The sequence below is a fragment of the Python bivittatus genome, unplaced genomic scaffold, assembly GCF_059951505.1.
Source record: "Python bivittatus isolate LINGU-HERP-01145 unplaced genomic scaffold, Pbiv_v1 ctg000330_np1212, whole genome shotgun sequence".
In the NCBI taxonomy this organism is placed as follows: domain Eukaryota; kingdom Metazoa; phylum Chordata; class Lepidosauria; order Squamata; family Pythonidae; genus Python; species Python bivittatus.
The window spans coordinates 56,133,737-56,150,646 of NW_028277058.1; the positions used below are offsets into that span (position 1 = coordinate 56,133,737).

General features: G+C 40.5%; 1 protein-coding gene across 1 annotated transcript in view; it reads left to right on the forward strand.

Annotated features, from left to right (window-relative positions):
* The window catches only part of GYS2 (glycogen synthase 2), a 34,799-nt gene extending 19,078 nt beyond the window's left edge, over window positions 1–15,721 (forward strand). Inside the window, exons 8-16 of the mRNA XM_088141362.1 lie at window positions 2,172–2,278; window positions 4,959–5,018; window positions 6,746–6,824; window positions 7,613–7,726; window positions 9,638–9,764; window positions 10,336–10,431; window positions 12,759–12,922; window positions 14,079–14,159; window positions 15,247–15,721. Coding sequence (XP_087997488.1) covers window positions 2,172–2,278; window positions 4,959–5,018; window positions 6,746–6,824; window positions 7,613–7,726; window positions 9,638–9,764; window positions 10,336–10,431; window positions 12,759–12,922; window positions 14,079–14,159; window positions 15,247–15,465 — 1,047 coding nt within the window. The 3' untranslated portion in view covers window positions 15,466–15,721. The remainder of the gene's footprint in view (window positions 1–2,171; window positions 2,279–4,958; window positions 5,019–6,745; window positions 6,825–7,612; window positions 7,727–9,637; window positions 9,765–10,335; window positions 10,432–12,758; window positions 12,923–14,078; window positions 14,160–15,246) is intronic.
* Window positions 15,722–16,910: the final 1,189 nt, after the last annotated feature.

A 16,910-nucleotide genomic window follows, 5' to 3' on the forward strand; every position in this document is an offset into this window, starting at 1 on the left:
AAGACTTCTACCTTCTACTGCTCACAAACCTTACCTCCAAAAGTTTGTTTCAAACCCTTACAATATTTAGTTTAAAACTCTCCTGATTAAACTTTGTCCTATGTCTTTATCAATCTTGATGAGGTGTAACCCATATCGTGTCAGCCATCCATCATCTAGAGAATTCAGACCAAGGTCAAGAAACCACATCTGTCCCATTCACACTATTTGGGTAGGCAGTCATTTATTCGCAGCATTCTTCTTTCCTGTTCCACCCCTGTTCTATAAAGTAGGAAGGGTAAGAAGTCCACCCAAGCCCAAAGACACTTGAAGATCTTTCCTAGATTTCAAAATTCTTGGAGGTATAGTTGTAACTGTTGTTTGCAGTATTATTTGTCCCAATATGGAAAAGTAAGACAGGGAATTTGTCTCTGGACTTGATAAGCCCTGGAAATTGATCTGTTGCCTCACCGATCCTTGCTCCTAGCAGACAGCATTCGTCATAAACTGCTGGGTCCAGTTGGCACTCAACTTGTTTTAAATACTTGTTTTAATTACTTATGGCACTGAGCCATCCACTACCATGACTCTTCTTTTTCTTCTTGAAGGATGCAACTGCATCCTTCTGCCCTATCATTGATCTACTGTCCAGTCTCATGTTCTGCAGTGCCTTCTTTTTCTTCCCTGGATGCTCAGAACCTGTTTTCTTCTCGCATGAGGATCTGAAAGCTGTTTCTCAGTTCCAGTGGTACAGAATATCTTCTAACTCTCTTGCTTCTGATTCTTCCTTCTGTGCTTTAGTTTGACTCTTCTTCTTTTTGGAGTGTTGTTCCTTCTGTCAGCTGCTGTGGCAGAGTTTACTTTGTATTTGATAAGTCTTATAAATCTGGATTCTCTGTCATGAGATGAAGGTTGAACACTCACTGCTTCTGTCCTCTTAAAGTACAAACTTGCGCTTGTTCCAAGATTTGTTTTCAAGCAGGAGCACAAATATGCCATAAATTCTGCAGGTCAGAACTGTAGATTCCCATATGTTTACTTTCACTTTTGTTTTCTTAATATCCTACTAATAGAAGGTTTTTAAAAAAATCTTTTATTGTTTCCTTCTCAGATTAGCTGAATTTAAACCCTTAATTTAGAAAAAAGATAGGAAAATTCATAAATTCCTCCTCCCCCCTCTACCCAAACTGTGCTGGCAAACTCCATGTTACTCCCCTTTTTGCCCACAAAGTAACTTCATTCCCTGAAAACTGGCTAACTTATATTCCTCTTTCAGTCTCTGCTTACTCAGCAAGGAGCAATCACCTACAGCATCACTTTCCAGCTCCCAGAACATACAGCTTGCAAATAGCAGCTGCTCAGGAGATGATCTTTTACCCTTTGTAACTGAGCACACAGTCCCTCAAACACACAGCTTCTCCAATCATTTTCCTCTCTTTCTTTAATTTCAGATAGGCTATTGAAACCTTTTTGTTCTGCATGGCTCCCCTCCTTTAATTGAATTTTTATTGTTTATTATTTCCTGTTCTGAATTGTGCTCCATTGTTGCTTTTAAAATTATTTTAAAATCTAAATAGCTAGTCCCCTTTCTGGATTGAAAGGTGATTTGGAAATAATTTTAAAGCAGACAAGCAGTGTATACTTATCATATTTGTAATTATCTCCTCCATGAATGTGATATTAATTTGCTTTCAAAGCAGTCCAAATCAGTAACTGCCAGTTAGAGCAGCAGGCAGAACTCATTTGGAGCTTTTCCAACTGCTGAGTCAAAATACTTTCCACCTAGCCTTCCGTCAACAGAAGACTATACTGGTATGAAATTGGCTATTTCTGCTGCTGGCTCCTATTCTGTCTCTATTGCCTCTGTTTGCAATAAATGCAGTCCACTGACTTCCCTCCATGTTAATGGGTGACAAAACCTAGCAGATCTTGCAGACATTGAAGCTGCCCTGGATGGTGCTGGAACCACAGGAAAAAGACTACTTTAATACTACTACAGCTAAGGATGATTTAAGCCTATTTCACTCGTGGTCTGGAGATGAGACACAGCAGAAAAATGATGTCGCCATGGCCCATTTGTGCCATGGTTAGGGGTCCGTGGGGACATAGCCTAAAACAGAGGAACAAGAAGGGCAGTAAAAGGGGAGGGAAATATCCTTGCTCCTGCTAAAAAGGGTGCTTTCCTCTTTTAGGTGCACAGAAGTGATGTCACGGTTGTTGTATTCTTTATAATGCCAGCAAATACCAACAATTTCAACGTGGAGACCCTGAAAGGCCAGGCAGTCCGGAAACAGCTATGGTAAACATCTTTCTTTCAGTTCTGAGGTGACAAAGCAAGTTAATCATCGACTGATCTTGAGAAGAGGGAGAAAACTAATAGGATTTCCATTTCTTCATTTGTCCATGGGCTGCAGGTTGCAAGTTCATGTGGGAACTCAAGAGGAGGGTTTTGTTAAAGGTTTCTCTTTGATGGGCCAGTCTATGATGGGCAGAGTTTTTTTTTTTCTTTTCTTGTTTTAAAGATGGCAGACTATAAGAGAAAAAAATCTGATCCACCTACTTTTAAAATAGGACAGTTCAAAATTTGGTATCAGGTGGGTGGGGGAGACATGTACTGGTTCTGTGAATGTACACATGACTGTTTCTGTTCTGAAAGAACATCATAAATTTATTGGAAAAACATAAATCTTGCTGTTTATATTGAGGTCTGGAATCAAGGAGAGAGGAAGCACATCTTGCTCACGTCCATTATAACCATTATCCATTGCAAAGGGAATGAATAGCGGATCTGTATACAAAGAGAGCCAGTTTGGTGTAGTGGTTAAGGCACCAGACTAGTTCTTGTTCTGCCTGAGTCACGAAGCCAGTTGGGTGACCTTGGGCCAGTCCCCCTCTCTCAGCCCTAGGAAGAAGAAGAAGAAGGCCAGGGCAAATCACTTCTGAAATTTTGCCAAGAAAACTGCAGGGACTAGTCCAGGCAGTTGCCAGGAGTTGAGACTGACTTCAAGGCACCAGAAAAAGAGAGAAGATTATCAAAGGAATTTTCTTTTTTAGGGCAAGGATTTTAGTCAGGTGAGGTGCCTAAAACTTTCCAAATCTGTGAACAGAACTGAGAGATAGCACAAACAAGCTACAATATTTGGTCTTGCTGTGACTTTTAACTCTTGGTAGTCCATTTCAGTGAACTAGATGCTAAGTACCTGTTCAACAGCTGGATAGGATGAGAAGTCTTAAACCTCACACCTCCTGTTTTCAATGTCCCTTCGTTATGGATGAGGCCTGTCCCAATTGGCTAGGATGAAGTTGCTATCTCAGGCAGCAGGTGTTGAGGGATTGGTGGCAAAGTGTGGGGTTCCTCTCTGCTCTACAAGCTACTCTCTGCTGTCCAATTTAATGGGCTGTCTCTAATGTTATTGAGAACTGTATCCATCACTCCAGTCGATTTCAGGATGTGTAACATCAGTCAGGCTACAAAATGTCTTGGATGGACTTTGATGGTTGCCAGATGCAAAAAAGGCAACATACATTTGTCTCCATGCCAAAGCTTCCCATCTCTCATACAGATGAATTGCTTTCTCTCCCTGGACGCTCCCCAATTAGTTCTATAAGTTTGTGTATGACCTACACAGAAGGCTCTTCTCCCTAGCCCAGATAGATGCTCTCTCTACTAGGGTGACAGCTGGTCGATATGCCAACCTTCCTAACCAAGATCAAGTATGTATTTGCTCGAAGATAGAGGTTTGAGTGTGTTGCACACCTCCTTCCAAAGTGCCCACTGTACTTGCACTGGCGATCAGAGTTAATACACCTGCCCTTGAGTCTGATAAACTCCACTCATGACGAGGAGATTGTGGTATTCTCATTAAATGGCCAACACCCAGGTGTTCTGAAGGCAGTAGATGAATTTTTATTAGAGCCTTAGCTTATGGAAACCATTCAGTCCCTTCTATGAAATGTTAACTTTATAGGGTTTCTTCCTTGCATATATATGTATGTACTATATATAGCTCCTTATGCATGTATTAACAGTGTGCTGTATTTTTACAATCTGTGACTTGGTCTTGGACTGTAAATAAATAAATAAATAGGCAGGCAGGCAGACAGACAACATATATAGGGACAGCATGCCATGATATTGTCTTCCAAGAGTGAAACTGAGACTGTACTATGCCAAATACCCTTCTTTTAAACAACTATTATTGTGGCTGTTGTTAACTGCATTGAATTTATTCTATATACTGTACTTACCCCTTCCTCTGGATGCTCAAGGAAACTTTCATTGGGGTTTGTCTTCATTTTAACCCTACAAGAACCACCCTGTGAGATGGGTTGGGTTGACAGAGGTCCATGGTCAAGTGAGGACTTGTTCCTGGTCTCAGTGGAAAAGAGAGATTGAAACCTCTCACATGTGAAAGTTGTTAGGTAATTAAGACAATGTACTCAGTCTTGATGGGATTGTTTGACTTGTTCCATTTGCTGTGAGACCCTAGCATTGCAGCTTGTAAATGAATGACTTGTGGTTTAATGCAATGAGCAAATGCAACCATTGTAGTTTATGCAACCATGGTTAAAACAAACTGATGGTTTAGCCTTCATTTTCTTTCATCATTAATGGGGAGGGCCTTTGTAGAGGAAATTGGAAAAACTTGCAATTTTTAGGAGGGGAAGAAGGACAGCTCAGGTCAGCAAGGATCTTGTGGGACTTTGGCAGGGGGAGGGTATCTAAGATGGTAAAATGAAACTGCACCCTGGTAGGAGTATTTATTGTCCATTTCCACTGTGAACCCCTTGCAGGTTTATGAATGAACCAAAGTTATACAGATAACCCCAGTACCAAACCCAGTAGCATCCCACTTAAAACATTTCTCTGTTGGGGAACTGAGTAGCAACATCAACACAACTCAAAGCCATAGATGGAGAAACCAGGGGAGGTGAAACGTGGGGTCTGTTCCTTTATGTTCTGTTTAACTCTTTCTTAGGGACACCGCACATTCAGTGAAGGAAAAATTTGGTAAGAAACTCTATGAAGCATTGCTAAGGTGAGAATTCAGCAGAATTATGTAATTGTGCAATCTTACTTCCTTTTTATACAGATACCAAAGGATGTGAGACTTCTTTCTGGATGTGTTTTATATCTGGAAAATGGTTTAAAGTAGAAATTAATATGAAATATCCATGAACTGTCTACGTTTATGTCTGATGATATATCCACAGTTGTCACTCACTGTAGATACAGCAAACGTGTTCTGGAGACAGAGCTATCATTATATACAATTTTGTCTTTAGTTACTGTTTGCTATTTTCTAGAACTTATCTTCAGCTTTCAAATGTTCTCAGGTCCAGTCTCTACGTAGTGCTGGAGAAATGTCTTTCATGGAACCCTGGAGGACCACTGCTTCTTAGGAGTGAATTCATACCTATTATTCCCAGGCAGAGAAATTCCCTTGTATTTTTTTTCCTCCCAATTCTCATTTGGCCTGTTGCAAGAATGGACAATTGCAATTTATTTCAAAAGAGAATGAAAACTCAGTGAAACAGGTGAAAGGGGCACAGATATCCAGGTTTTCACTGTGCAAATATATTTCAATAAAAGAGAATATACGTAGCTCAGGATTGAACTGTGGAGTCCTTGGTACTGACTAGGTAACATCATCAGTGCTAGTGAGTGTGGGGTATGCTCACTCGCACTGATGATGTTACTTAGTCGGGTAATGAAATGTCTGCAAGCAAACAACCAAGCTCAGAGGGCACCAAGGACTCCACAAATATCTTCCAGCTGTCTACAGCTCCCTGGCTTCCCGTGCTTCCATTATATCCCAAGGATGAGAGATGTTGGGGAGAACATCTCCCCTGGAGCGTCTTCATTAGCACTGCCAACAGGGAGTCCTGCCCTTCAGAAGTGGTTGGAGAATTTCTCTTTCCCTTAGAGAAATCATCCATCCAATTTCTCTGCCTACAGATTGAGTGGAGAATTTCAAAGGAGCATTTCGATCTACTTCTAAAATAGATGCATCAATGGTCTAACTTGAGTAAAGTGGGATGGGGGAGACCTATGTTCAGATGAAGCTCATTGGGTGATTTTCAACCAGTCCCTCATTTTCAGCCTAGCTATCTCCCCCCAGATATGGCATCTTGAGCACTCATAAAAAGGGTAGGGTATAAATACACAAACCAACCAGTGAGTAAATAATCAGTCAGCAGGTAAGTATCTTAGGGAGAGCTTTCTAAAGGCAGGGAGCCACGACCAAGAAGTATCCTCCAAGTGATTGCCTTTGAACATCACAGATTCCTGGAGGAGGAACTCAGTGCCGCATGACTTGGTCAGATGGGTGTGAGTGAAGATGTTCCCTTCTCCATTATCTTGCAGCTGTACTTTGAACTGAATTTCAAAGAGAGGTAGGATCTGAAAGCCCAACCCATGCTTACAGTTGAACTGGCTTTAAAGATAGCTCCATATGGGAACTCAGTCAGGAGAGTGCCATGAGCAATGGATGTCAGCCTCATCTTCAAGTATGTTTGCTTAGAGAGATGTTGTGCTGTGTGAAATGGGACTTATGTCTTAATAAATGTACCAGGGATGACTTCTTGAAAAAATGCAATACAGTTGCTTTGAAGTAAGTTCCACTGAGCTCCATGGGGTTTGAACTAGCACAGGCAACCATAGGATTACTGTATACTACTAATCCCAGAATTCAGTTTCAAAGATTTGGAGGAGATGGGATATACTACTTTTTTTGCTAAGGAGTTAATTTTCTTACATCCACAGAGGAGAAATTCCTGATATGAACAAGATCATAGATCGTGATGACCTAACTATTATGAAACGAGCCATCTATTCCACCCAGGTATGTTTTTTGCAATGCTTTTCAAAACGGATGACTGTTATTTGAGCAAGAAGGTATGTATTTTGTGTCTCAGCTATTCTAAATCAGCCTACGGGTGGATAGGATTTCCATGATGGAATATTCCTTCTGCAATAAAAACTATTAAAGGTAGTTCTAACTTAATGACCATTCATTTAGTGACCATTTGAAGTTATGAAGGCACTAAACAAGTGACTTACGATCAGTGCCCAAAGTTAAGACTGTTGCAGCGCCCCCGCAGTCACATGATCATGATCTGGGCACTTGGCAACCAGCTTGCACTTACAATGGTTGCAGCATCCTGGGGTCATGTGATCACTGTTTGCAACCTTTCCGGCCAGCTTCTGGCAAGCAAAATCAATGGGGAGCCACATGATTCATTTAATGACCATATGATTCACTTAACAACCATGTGATTCACTTAATGACCATGTGATTCATCTAACGACCATGTGATTTGATTAACAACCGCTGCAAAAAAAAGGTCATAACATTCTGGGTCTGGTCACATGATGATTCATTTAATGACCACATCACTTAGCAATCTAAATTCCAGTCCCAATTGTGGTCATTAAGCAAGGACTACCTGTATGACACAGAAAAGACTTCCTGCACATTTTTGATCTCTTCTGATGGACTGATTGGAAACTTCTACAAAACTCAATCACAGAAGTCCCTGCTTCCAATCTGAAGGACATTAACCTCAGCATCGGTTTATATCTTTAATGAACTTTGGGTTTGTACAATGCATTTCTTTTGTTTTATTGCAGCGGCAGAGCCTCCCACCAGTGACAACACACAACATGATTGATGACTCCGGCGACCCAATCCTCAGCACCATCAGACGTATTGGTTTGTTCAATAATCGAACTGATCGAGTTAAGGTATTAAGATAAACCTCTTATCTCTCCCTATTTCTTTGAAGAGAATGGTCTGAGGATGCAACCTGTACAAGGTCAGGACAATGTCCAAAGGAAGACAGGATGCCCCTGCCCAGATCAGGAGAGATCCCACAAGAGAGACAGAAGGGCTGAGAAAAAGGCCAGAGGTTGAAATGAAGGAGCCAGACATCTCCGCCGGCTCAGATGTCCCTGAGAAGTTGGAGCACGAGAGCTGAAACGGAATTAAATCTTAATGATTTTTTTCTCATTCTTTGAATGTATCTTTTGGTTATGGTTTAAGGGAAGGTTCCTTCCACAGTGGCAGACACCACTTCAGTCCCAGTTTCACCATCATAGCAGCACTGACAATATCCCTGCAACTTTTTTGTCCTTAAAACTGATCACGAACAATCAATACAGTAACAGAATGCTCAGAAACATCCTTTGAAAAAATGGGATTTTTATTTCTGCCATGGTGGGACCCAGGTTCTTTGATGGTGGGGCTCAGGGTATCTGTGGAGGGGGGAGTAAAAAAAAGTCAAGATGGCAGCTGCAACCCAATGACCAAAGCCCTCATTTTTTTTAATGTGTGGTACAACACCTGCAGAAAAGGGATGAAGCTTCACTCACTCATGGTGGCTGCTATCTTGATATAGAAGATTGAGAATCATTGGCATAGATGACAGAAAAAAAATACATGGCTGTCTTAGACTGAATTACACTCTTAGTCTGCCTACCCCAGGGGTGAACAACCCAGCCTCCTTTCTCTTTCCAGCCCTCCAAAACTGTACCACCAACATTTGGCAACAAAATGGCCGAAATTCAACAGTGTGATTTCAGACATTGTTGGCTGGGAAGACCTTTTAATGGTGGGGAGGAGGAAAGTCGAAGTCTTCTGTTCCATGCCATTCTCACTGTTAGGGAATGGTTTAAAAATGTTGAGTCGTACCCTTTCTGATGACATCACTAGATGACCTTCTGTAGCCCTCCAGAAAGTCAGGGGGCTGAGCTGAAGCTTCCTCCACCCACAAGGAGTTATTCCTTCCAGATTCATCCCAACGCTTTGGCTTTGGGACTAGCAGCCAAATTTTTAGCAACTGAGGCAAATGATTGCTTTCTGAGCCCTATTAAGCTGGAGAAAAACAGATTCTGAGAAAAGCATGCACCATGCCATTCACCTACGGCAGTGTTGTCCAAACCTGTCCACTTTAAGATGAGTGGACTTCAACTCCCAGAATTCCCCAGTCAGCATGGCTGGCTGGGGAATTCTGGGAGTTGAAGTCTACTCATCTTAAAGTAGCCAAGTTTGGACAACACTGACCTACGGCATGGAAATGTTAACGCTGGAGAGATTTTAGAGGTCCTGCTCAACGCAGGGATCTTGCACTGAGAACCCCTGGCAGATGATGGTCCATCTACTCTCCTTCAAGGTCATCTGCTCCACTGACAAAGAGATTCTTCCATTAAAAGTTGCCTCTAACACACAGCCAAAAGTCCACTGTATTAATTTCTACCCGTTGGTTCTGTTCTTGCCTTCTAAAGTAGAAAAATGAAATCTAAGAGCACATGCAAGCCCCAGAACGTCTTGTCTCTAATCCAACTATAATTTTTAATGGAAAAGGAACAATTAAATATCTGGGGAGTTGTTATATTAAATATTGATTTTGATTTGGTTTTAGGTTTTATCTCAAGCTTCTTCTCTGCTCACGCCCTGCCTCCTTTATGGAATTTTGGTCCTGGAATGCCACTTCAGTTGGAAAGCATTGCAAAGCCACCCGTACTCCACCCCACCCCACCCCACCCCACCACTGCCAAGATAACTGCTTTTCTATTCTCAGCTCGACAGTCTGCCAGATCTTTGCTGGGAAAACGGAGTAATGTGGATTTTCTTGACTTCTTATTTCTCCTCTGCAGGTCATCCTGCATCCAGAATTTCTTTCCTCAACTAGTCCATTATTACCGATGGACTATGAAGAATTTGTCAGAGGTTGCCATCTTGGGGTCTTCCCGTCATATTATGAACCCTGGGGTTATACTCCAGGTGAGCAAATGATAGGCTTATTTCCATATCATTTCCATATCATTTCCAAATCATTTCCATATATCACTTATTTAAAATTACCAGATATTTCAAGATAGCTAATAACTTTAGCCAATGGAATTCACTGTCAGAAATGGAAAGCTGAGGTATTCAGTGTGAACACAGCTATGAGTGACTGTTAACTTTAATAGCCATGTAGAGCCTTCATATTCAAAGGCAGTATATCACTGAATAACAACTGGAAACAGGATACTTGATTGCTTCATTCTGTTCTGGTAAATATCTCATAAACCTTTGCTGGCCAGGTTTAGAACCAGGATATCCTTCCTTCTTTCCTTCTTTCCTCCCTCCCTCCCTGAATATTTGAATTGTCTTTGCAAATCTTAATTTGTACTGTTGTTTTAACACAATTCACTTACATCAAGCCCAATATCTCTGGTGGTACAAATTTGGAAAAAACAAACAAACCCTGGTGCATGGTTTCAGTGGGGTTCAATAACTCCTACTTCTGGTGTGGCACTGCAGATTGGTTTGTTGGTCTGAAATTCTCTTCACCTTTGCCTTTTCGCAGCTGAATGCACCGTCATGGGGATCCCCAGTGTTACCACAAACTTGTCTGGATTCGGTTGTTTCATGCAGGAGCATGTAGCCGACCCGGCTGCTTATGGTAAGAAGACTCAGGATACAACCAGATGATCTCATTAAAGTGCAACCGTCCAGTCTGTGAATGGTTAGATAAGTGTGTCAGCACTTGCTGCCCTGATGACCAAGCCCTGTTCTGACACCATAACAAGGTTGGAAAGTATTCCTGCATTGACAATTTTAATACAGGCATCATTTTAGTGGTTAGGTTGGCAAAATGTAAGCTTATCATGCGCAAATTCAGTTGAAAAATTTTTTAAAAAGAGGAGGAGGAGGAGACAGAGAATGCAGTTTGGCTAAACAAAAGTTGAACATTCTATTTTGTAACAGAATGAACTGTTTTTTTTAATAATGTTATTAAAAGTTTTAGAAACAACAATAAAAGATAATGCAAACTAAAAAGGAAAAAAGAAAAAAGGGAGTGCAGGAAAGCAAAAAAGTAAATCTCCCCTTAAGAAGGTGACTTCCCACCCTCATCAAGACAAGTATAAACAATTTCATAATCTCTTCACCTCCTCTTCATTAACGAATATAACACTCTTCATCCCATAAACCATCTCTTAACAATAAGCGAATCAAATAAGTAACATCTTCTCCTTACCCAATTGTCAGCAAAAAGCCCCAACAGAGCTCTAAAATAGTAACGTTAATTAACATATATAAAGCTCAACATTCCACATCTCAATTCTTAGCTGTAAGTAAAACCCAATTTAAAAGGCATAAAATGGTCCCAATATCCTAGTGCAAAAAACAAAAACAAAAACGCCAAAACCCCTAAAGTATAACAAGGCAAAAAGAGACCATTTCTCCTTTAAAAAAGACAAGCTCCAATACACATTTCTCCCATTCCAAATGGTAACAAATCCAAAGAAAACCACCCAAAATAACAACATATCCCATTCAAATAAACATTCCATATCTCAGCTCTAAACTTTAAACAAATCCCACATTTCACAAACAGTAATCCCATTATCCTAATACAAACAAAAGACTAGAACTTAACATAACAAAGAGAAATAATACCTCATTTCAAAAGACAAATTCACCAAACTTCCTTACTTTAAGTAAAAAGGCAGTTAGATACAGAGCCAGTTTAATTACTATAAAATTAGGACTCATACAGTAACTACAGGGGGAAAAGTTTAAACTCCATATAAATGTAAGCAAATCCAGTATACCACATTTTTCCAATCAAAATATCAATAAATCCAAAAAGAACCACCCAGAATAACATCATATCCCCTTTTAACCCTGGTCAAATAAACCGACTTCGTATTCCTTTTTTTAAAAAAAAATACAGAACAACCTTCCTCTGTAATCCATTCAGATGGTTATTGATCCTTGTTACGAATTTCTTCAATACGTTAAGCACCCTCTTTTGTGAGTCCAACAAAAAGAAATTATTCCACTTGCTCTCTGGGATTGTCATTTTTATTTCCTTCTTGATTTTTAAAGCCTCAGCCAATTTTCTCTTTGTATTTGGTGACAAATTCTTATTCAGAGTCCTTCAGAGTTCATGTTGTTCTCAAGTGGAATTTGTTGCATATCTTCTTCTGTAAATTCTGGGAACAGGCTGTTCTCAAGAGGACACAACACAGCTGACATCATTGATTCAAAATCCTGACGCAGTTCCTCCAAGATATTTCTGAATGCCATTATAAGCTACTTGTCTTCAAAAACATTTTTTTCTTTCCCACAAACATGCATTTTTTCTTTAAAAATAATTTCAAAGTCTTAATATTCAAAATCCAACATTCCAACATTTTCTCAGCCCTTCATCCATTTAAAACTTTCTAGAGCCAAAACCTTGTCTTGTTTTATGCTGTTTATTTTAAATTCTTAAAGATTATAAAGATAGATCTTCATTTTCTTATATTAAGGATTGAAGGCACTCAGCCGGTGTTAACAATCTTGTCACTTTGAAGATGTCTAACTTCTTTGAAGCAGTTAATGGACAGTTTCCAAAAATGGTTAGCAAGTGAAGTGTGCGAACTGAAAAGGCTCCATTTGCAGCTGGAGCAATTATGGTGAATTCCCTTGTCTCCCAATTCCCCACCCCACTCCAGAGATTGCTATCTTGTGGTCTCTTCATGAGGAGCAATCATAATAAAAAACAACTGGGGAAATCTTGCAACCTCTCTTAGTCCAGGTTCATAGGAGCCGATCCACTAATTGGCTCCTTAATCAAATGTTGGCTCCATTTTTCACAGAGCTGTCTTCAGTCCGCCATCTTCCCCAGAATGAATTGTGTAGATGTTGTTATGCATAATGACTGTTGGGGCAGAGAACTTCAAAGGTCAAAAAAGCAGCAAAATGGCCTTGTGTCCAATCAACCCCATTTGTCTCTCACAGGCATTTACATTGTGGACCGGCGATTCCGTTCTCCAGATGAATCTTGCAATCAGCTGACCCAGTTCCTGTATGGATTCTGCCAACAGTCACGACGGCAAAGAATTGTCCAGAGAAACCGTACAGAAAGGCTTTCAGATCTGCTGGACTGGAGATATTTAGGGCGAGTAAGTGAAGTTGATGTAGTTTTGGTTTAGATTCTTTTCTGGCAGGGGCATCTACAGGGTGTGGTCAAAAAAGTTAAGATGACAGCCATAATGGTCCAATTGAAGCTTTGTTCATTTTTTATGGTGTTGCACTGTTGTGACTTTCATCTCACCATTGTGGTTGGTATCTTGACCTTTTTTTTTTACCATGCCCTATGGACATCCCTATTTTCTGGGCAACCTCTGATGATACAGCATCCACATGATATAATAGCTGTATGGCTTTTCTTCTATTGGGTAGATGATATCATGTGTAAGATTAATCAAGTCTAATGGATAGAGCTACTCATGGAGGAACCAAACTGACTTCACATCCATATCACTTCTTACCTTGTTTATTGCAATCTTTTCTCTGGTTGTATTTCTGTCTGGTCCTGGATAGAGAATAATCTACTTGTAATATCTCAAAGGGTTCTATGGTCTCTGTCTTCTAGGTCTTATTAGCTGGAATCCTCACACTACTAGATGTAATCCAAGTGAGGGCAACATGCATTCAGTCAGATGTTGCAAATCTGCAACTCGCAGCAGTCCCAATCAGCACTGCCAATGGTGAAAGGATATTCATATTGTCATTTAGGAACATCTGGAAGATCATATTGCCTCTCCAATTGTAATCTGAAATCTAAAGGACACCTAATCTGTTTAAACTTGGACCTTTTTCTCTAAACATTTTAAGAACTTGACCATGCAGACTTCATGATTTCAAGTCAGGTTTTGTTTTCTCCCCCAGACTACCCCAATTTATTTGATGAAGAAAAATCGTATCTGTGACTTTGTCCATATTATTATTTGGGGTTTGTGATTATAAAGTTAATGTCATAATATTTGCCTAACTGTGGAATCTGGAAGTTTATAGTTTATCTTCAAGAAGCATCTATAAAAATAGAGTAACAAATAAGTTCCAAAATCCTAAATTGCAATATGTGAAGGGGTACAATGATCAGGTTCCTCTTTCTGAGCTTGGTAGAGCACACATCTGCAATCTGCAAATCCTAAAATTTAATAGCTACTCTCTCTATGATTAGAAATCCATTACCTTCTCTCTTGATTTGCATTTCGGAGTCCATTATTGTTTGGACTATTTAATTTGCAGATTTCTGTCTGTCTTCTTTTACAGTATTATATGCATGCCAGACACTTAGCTCTGAGTCGGACTTTTCCTGACAAATTTGAGATGGAACCAAATGCTCCACCCAAGGTAATCATTTTTAAATGTAAGCATTAAGAGGCAAATAGTTGTGATAATAAACACATCATGATATATTTTGTATAGAGAGCCAGCGTGGTGTAGTGGTTAAAGACACCAGGCTAGAAACCGGGAGACCATGAGTTCTAGCCCTGACTTGGGCATGAAGCCAGCTAGGTGACCTGGGCCCAGTCCCTCTCTCTCAACCCTAGAAAGAAGCAGGCAAGGGCAATCCACTTCTGAAAACCTTGCCAAGAAAACTGCAGGGACTAGTATAGGCAATCACCAGGAGTCAACACTGACCTGAAGGACCCCCCAAAAAAACCTTCATATGAAGGAGATTTAGCCCTTTCCATAGGGTCATTTTTTTCCTGCTTAGCTTCTATGCTAGATTTCCAGTTATTTAACCATGTTCAGCCAAATATAGTTATAGCTTCACTGCTAACCCCATTCATAAGGAGATGTCCCAAGACAGAATTTATGTTGTTTCTTCCTTCCATGCTTCCTATTTCATGATGCCTGAAGGGAACTTACCTAGATCTAAAACCTTCAGTTCTGGGTGTTTCTGCTCCATATGGGGAGCTGTAAGAACGGCAGCTTCAAATATCATCAGAGTATTAAAATAGTTCCAGGTTCCAGGCTGGCTCTGCCTAGCCAGGCTGGTCACTGAGCTCTTACTGTTTCACCTAGGACCTTAAGCCCTTCCCCAATTCTGGAATTGCTCCACAGACCTAATTCCTGACCCCTATAGCTCAGCTTTGAGACTCAGAAAAAGAGAAGGTGATGGTAGTCACAGCTTAGAGGTGTGTTTTGGGTCCAGCTAGAATTCTGAGGTCTTGGTAGTTACCCAAACATGCTGAATCTAGTATTAGGCCTATCTTTAATGCTATAGTGTTTCAAATCTCCCAGGCTATATAATAAGGGTGGATAACCTACTATGTTCTAGATTATTTGGACTTCAGCTTTAGCAACCTTAGCTGATATGGGCAATGGCAAGGGAACGTGAGAGTGGTTAACCAGAACATCTGGAAAAGAGTAAGTGGCCTACTCCCCCTTCCACATACTGTATATTTATTTCCTTCTTTTACTCATTTTACAGACAGAAGGTTTCCGTTATCCACGTCCTTCATCTGTCCCTCCCTCACCTTCCATTTCTCAGCACAACAGCCCTCACCAAAGTGATGAGGAAGTTGAAGATGATGAAAGATATGATGAGGAGGAAGAGGCTGAGAGGGATAGGCAAAACATAAAGTCTCCCTTCTCCTTCAGTGCTATGCCAAGGGGGAAAAAGAAACAGCATGGGGAATACAGGAACTAATCCATCATTTCTTTATTCATGGCTTTGCATGGATGCTGCTTTCTCAGATATATGCATGTCATCCTAAAGTCCAGATGGCTATACTGGACAGAAAGGAAGCATCCGTGAATGCTGCATGAACCAAATATCTGAAATAGTTTGAATTCCACTTTTCCCTACTGTCAGTAATTCTGATAGTATTTTTTTTCCTTTCCCCTCCCTCTTTGGAGTTGGAAGAAATGTAGAAGATGGTATTAAAGTTTAAGGTGGCATTGTGGCTCCTGCTTTGTTATTGTTGAATATCTTGTCATTGGAGACCAAAGGGTTTGTGACCTGTAAGTTTATAGGCAAAGAAAACCACAATGGTTAGAGTCACTGGTGATGCTGTTACTATATTGTAGCTGTACACATGCAAAGTCTGAAGGTTCATATTTTGGAAGTACAAAGGACAGGTCTTTCAAAGTCTTTCAACCTTGATGACTGGGTGCTGCCTCCAGACATTGGGGGGCAGTCTACATACTAGGTGCAAAGAAGCTACAATGGGAGAGGGGGGCTGGCTTGACCTCCTCTTACTGAGCTTCCTAGATACAGCTAGTGAGCCACCATGTGAGTTTGAATGCTGGCTAGATGGGCCTAGGCCCGCTCAAGCAGAGTAATTCTAATGTTCTCATGCTTCTGGCTCCAGGAGATGCAAGATAAAAATGACCTCATCTGATAGCCCAAGCACTTTTTAGAGAATTGCCCTTCTTACCAGGCAGATTTCAGGCAAGAGATTTGCCTAATGAAGGTATATGGGATTATTAATCATAGTTTTTTTATCTATTGTGAAATTCATAAACAATTTTGACTCCTTACTGTGACTCAATGAGGTTCAAGTATCTCTTTATATTTTAATATATTATTTTAAAATTGGTAGCAGACTTAAACCAATCTCCCCCCTACACACCCATACATACATTTTGGTATGATTAAGCATGCTTAAGTACAGAATTAGTGCAAGCAATGGTATTCCCTGCAACACTCTATGGAAGGAAAAGTTAGGTTTTGAAGAAGCAAGATAGATGGAGTATTGATGCTTTTCTGGTGGTGGTGAAGATTCCTGAGAATACCGTGGACAGCCAAGAAAACAAACAAATCGATCATCAAACAAATCAACCCAGAGTTCCCACTCGAGGCACAAATGACCGGGCTCAAAATATCCTAATTCAGACAAATTATGCAAAGACCCAGCTCTCTAGAAAAGGCTCTAATGCTGGAAAAGGTAGAAGGAAAGAGAAGAAGAGGATGACCAGAAGCAAGGTGGATGGACCCAATTACAATGGCGATGGGGTGCACCGTTGGAAGACCTGAAGGACCAGATCATGGAGAAAATCTAATGATGTGGTCACTAAGAGTTGACATCAACTTGATGGCACATAATCAAACAATCAATCAAAGTACAGAACTATATAGATGCACACATCTAA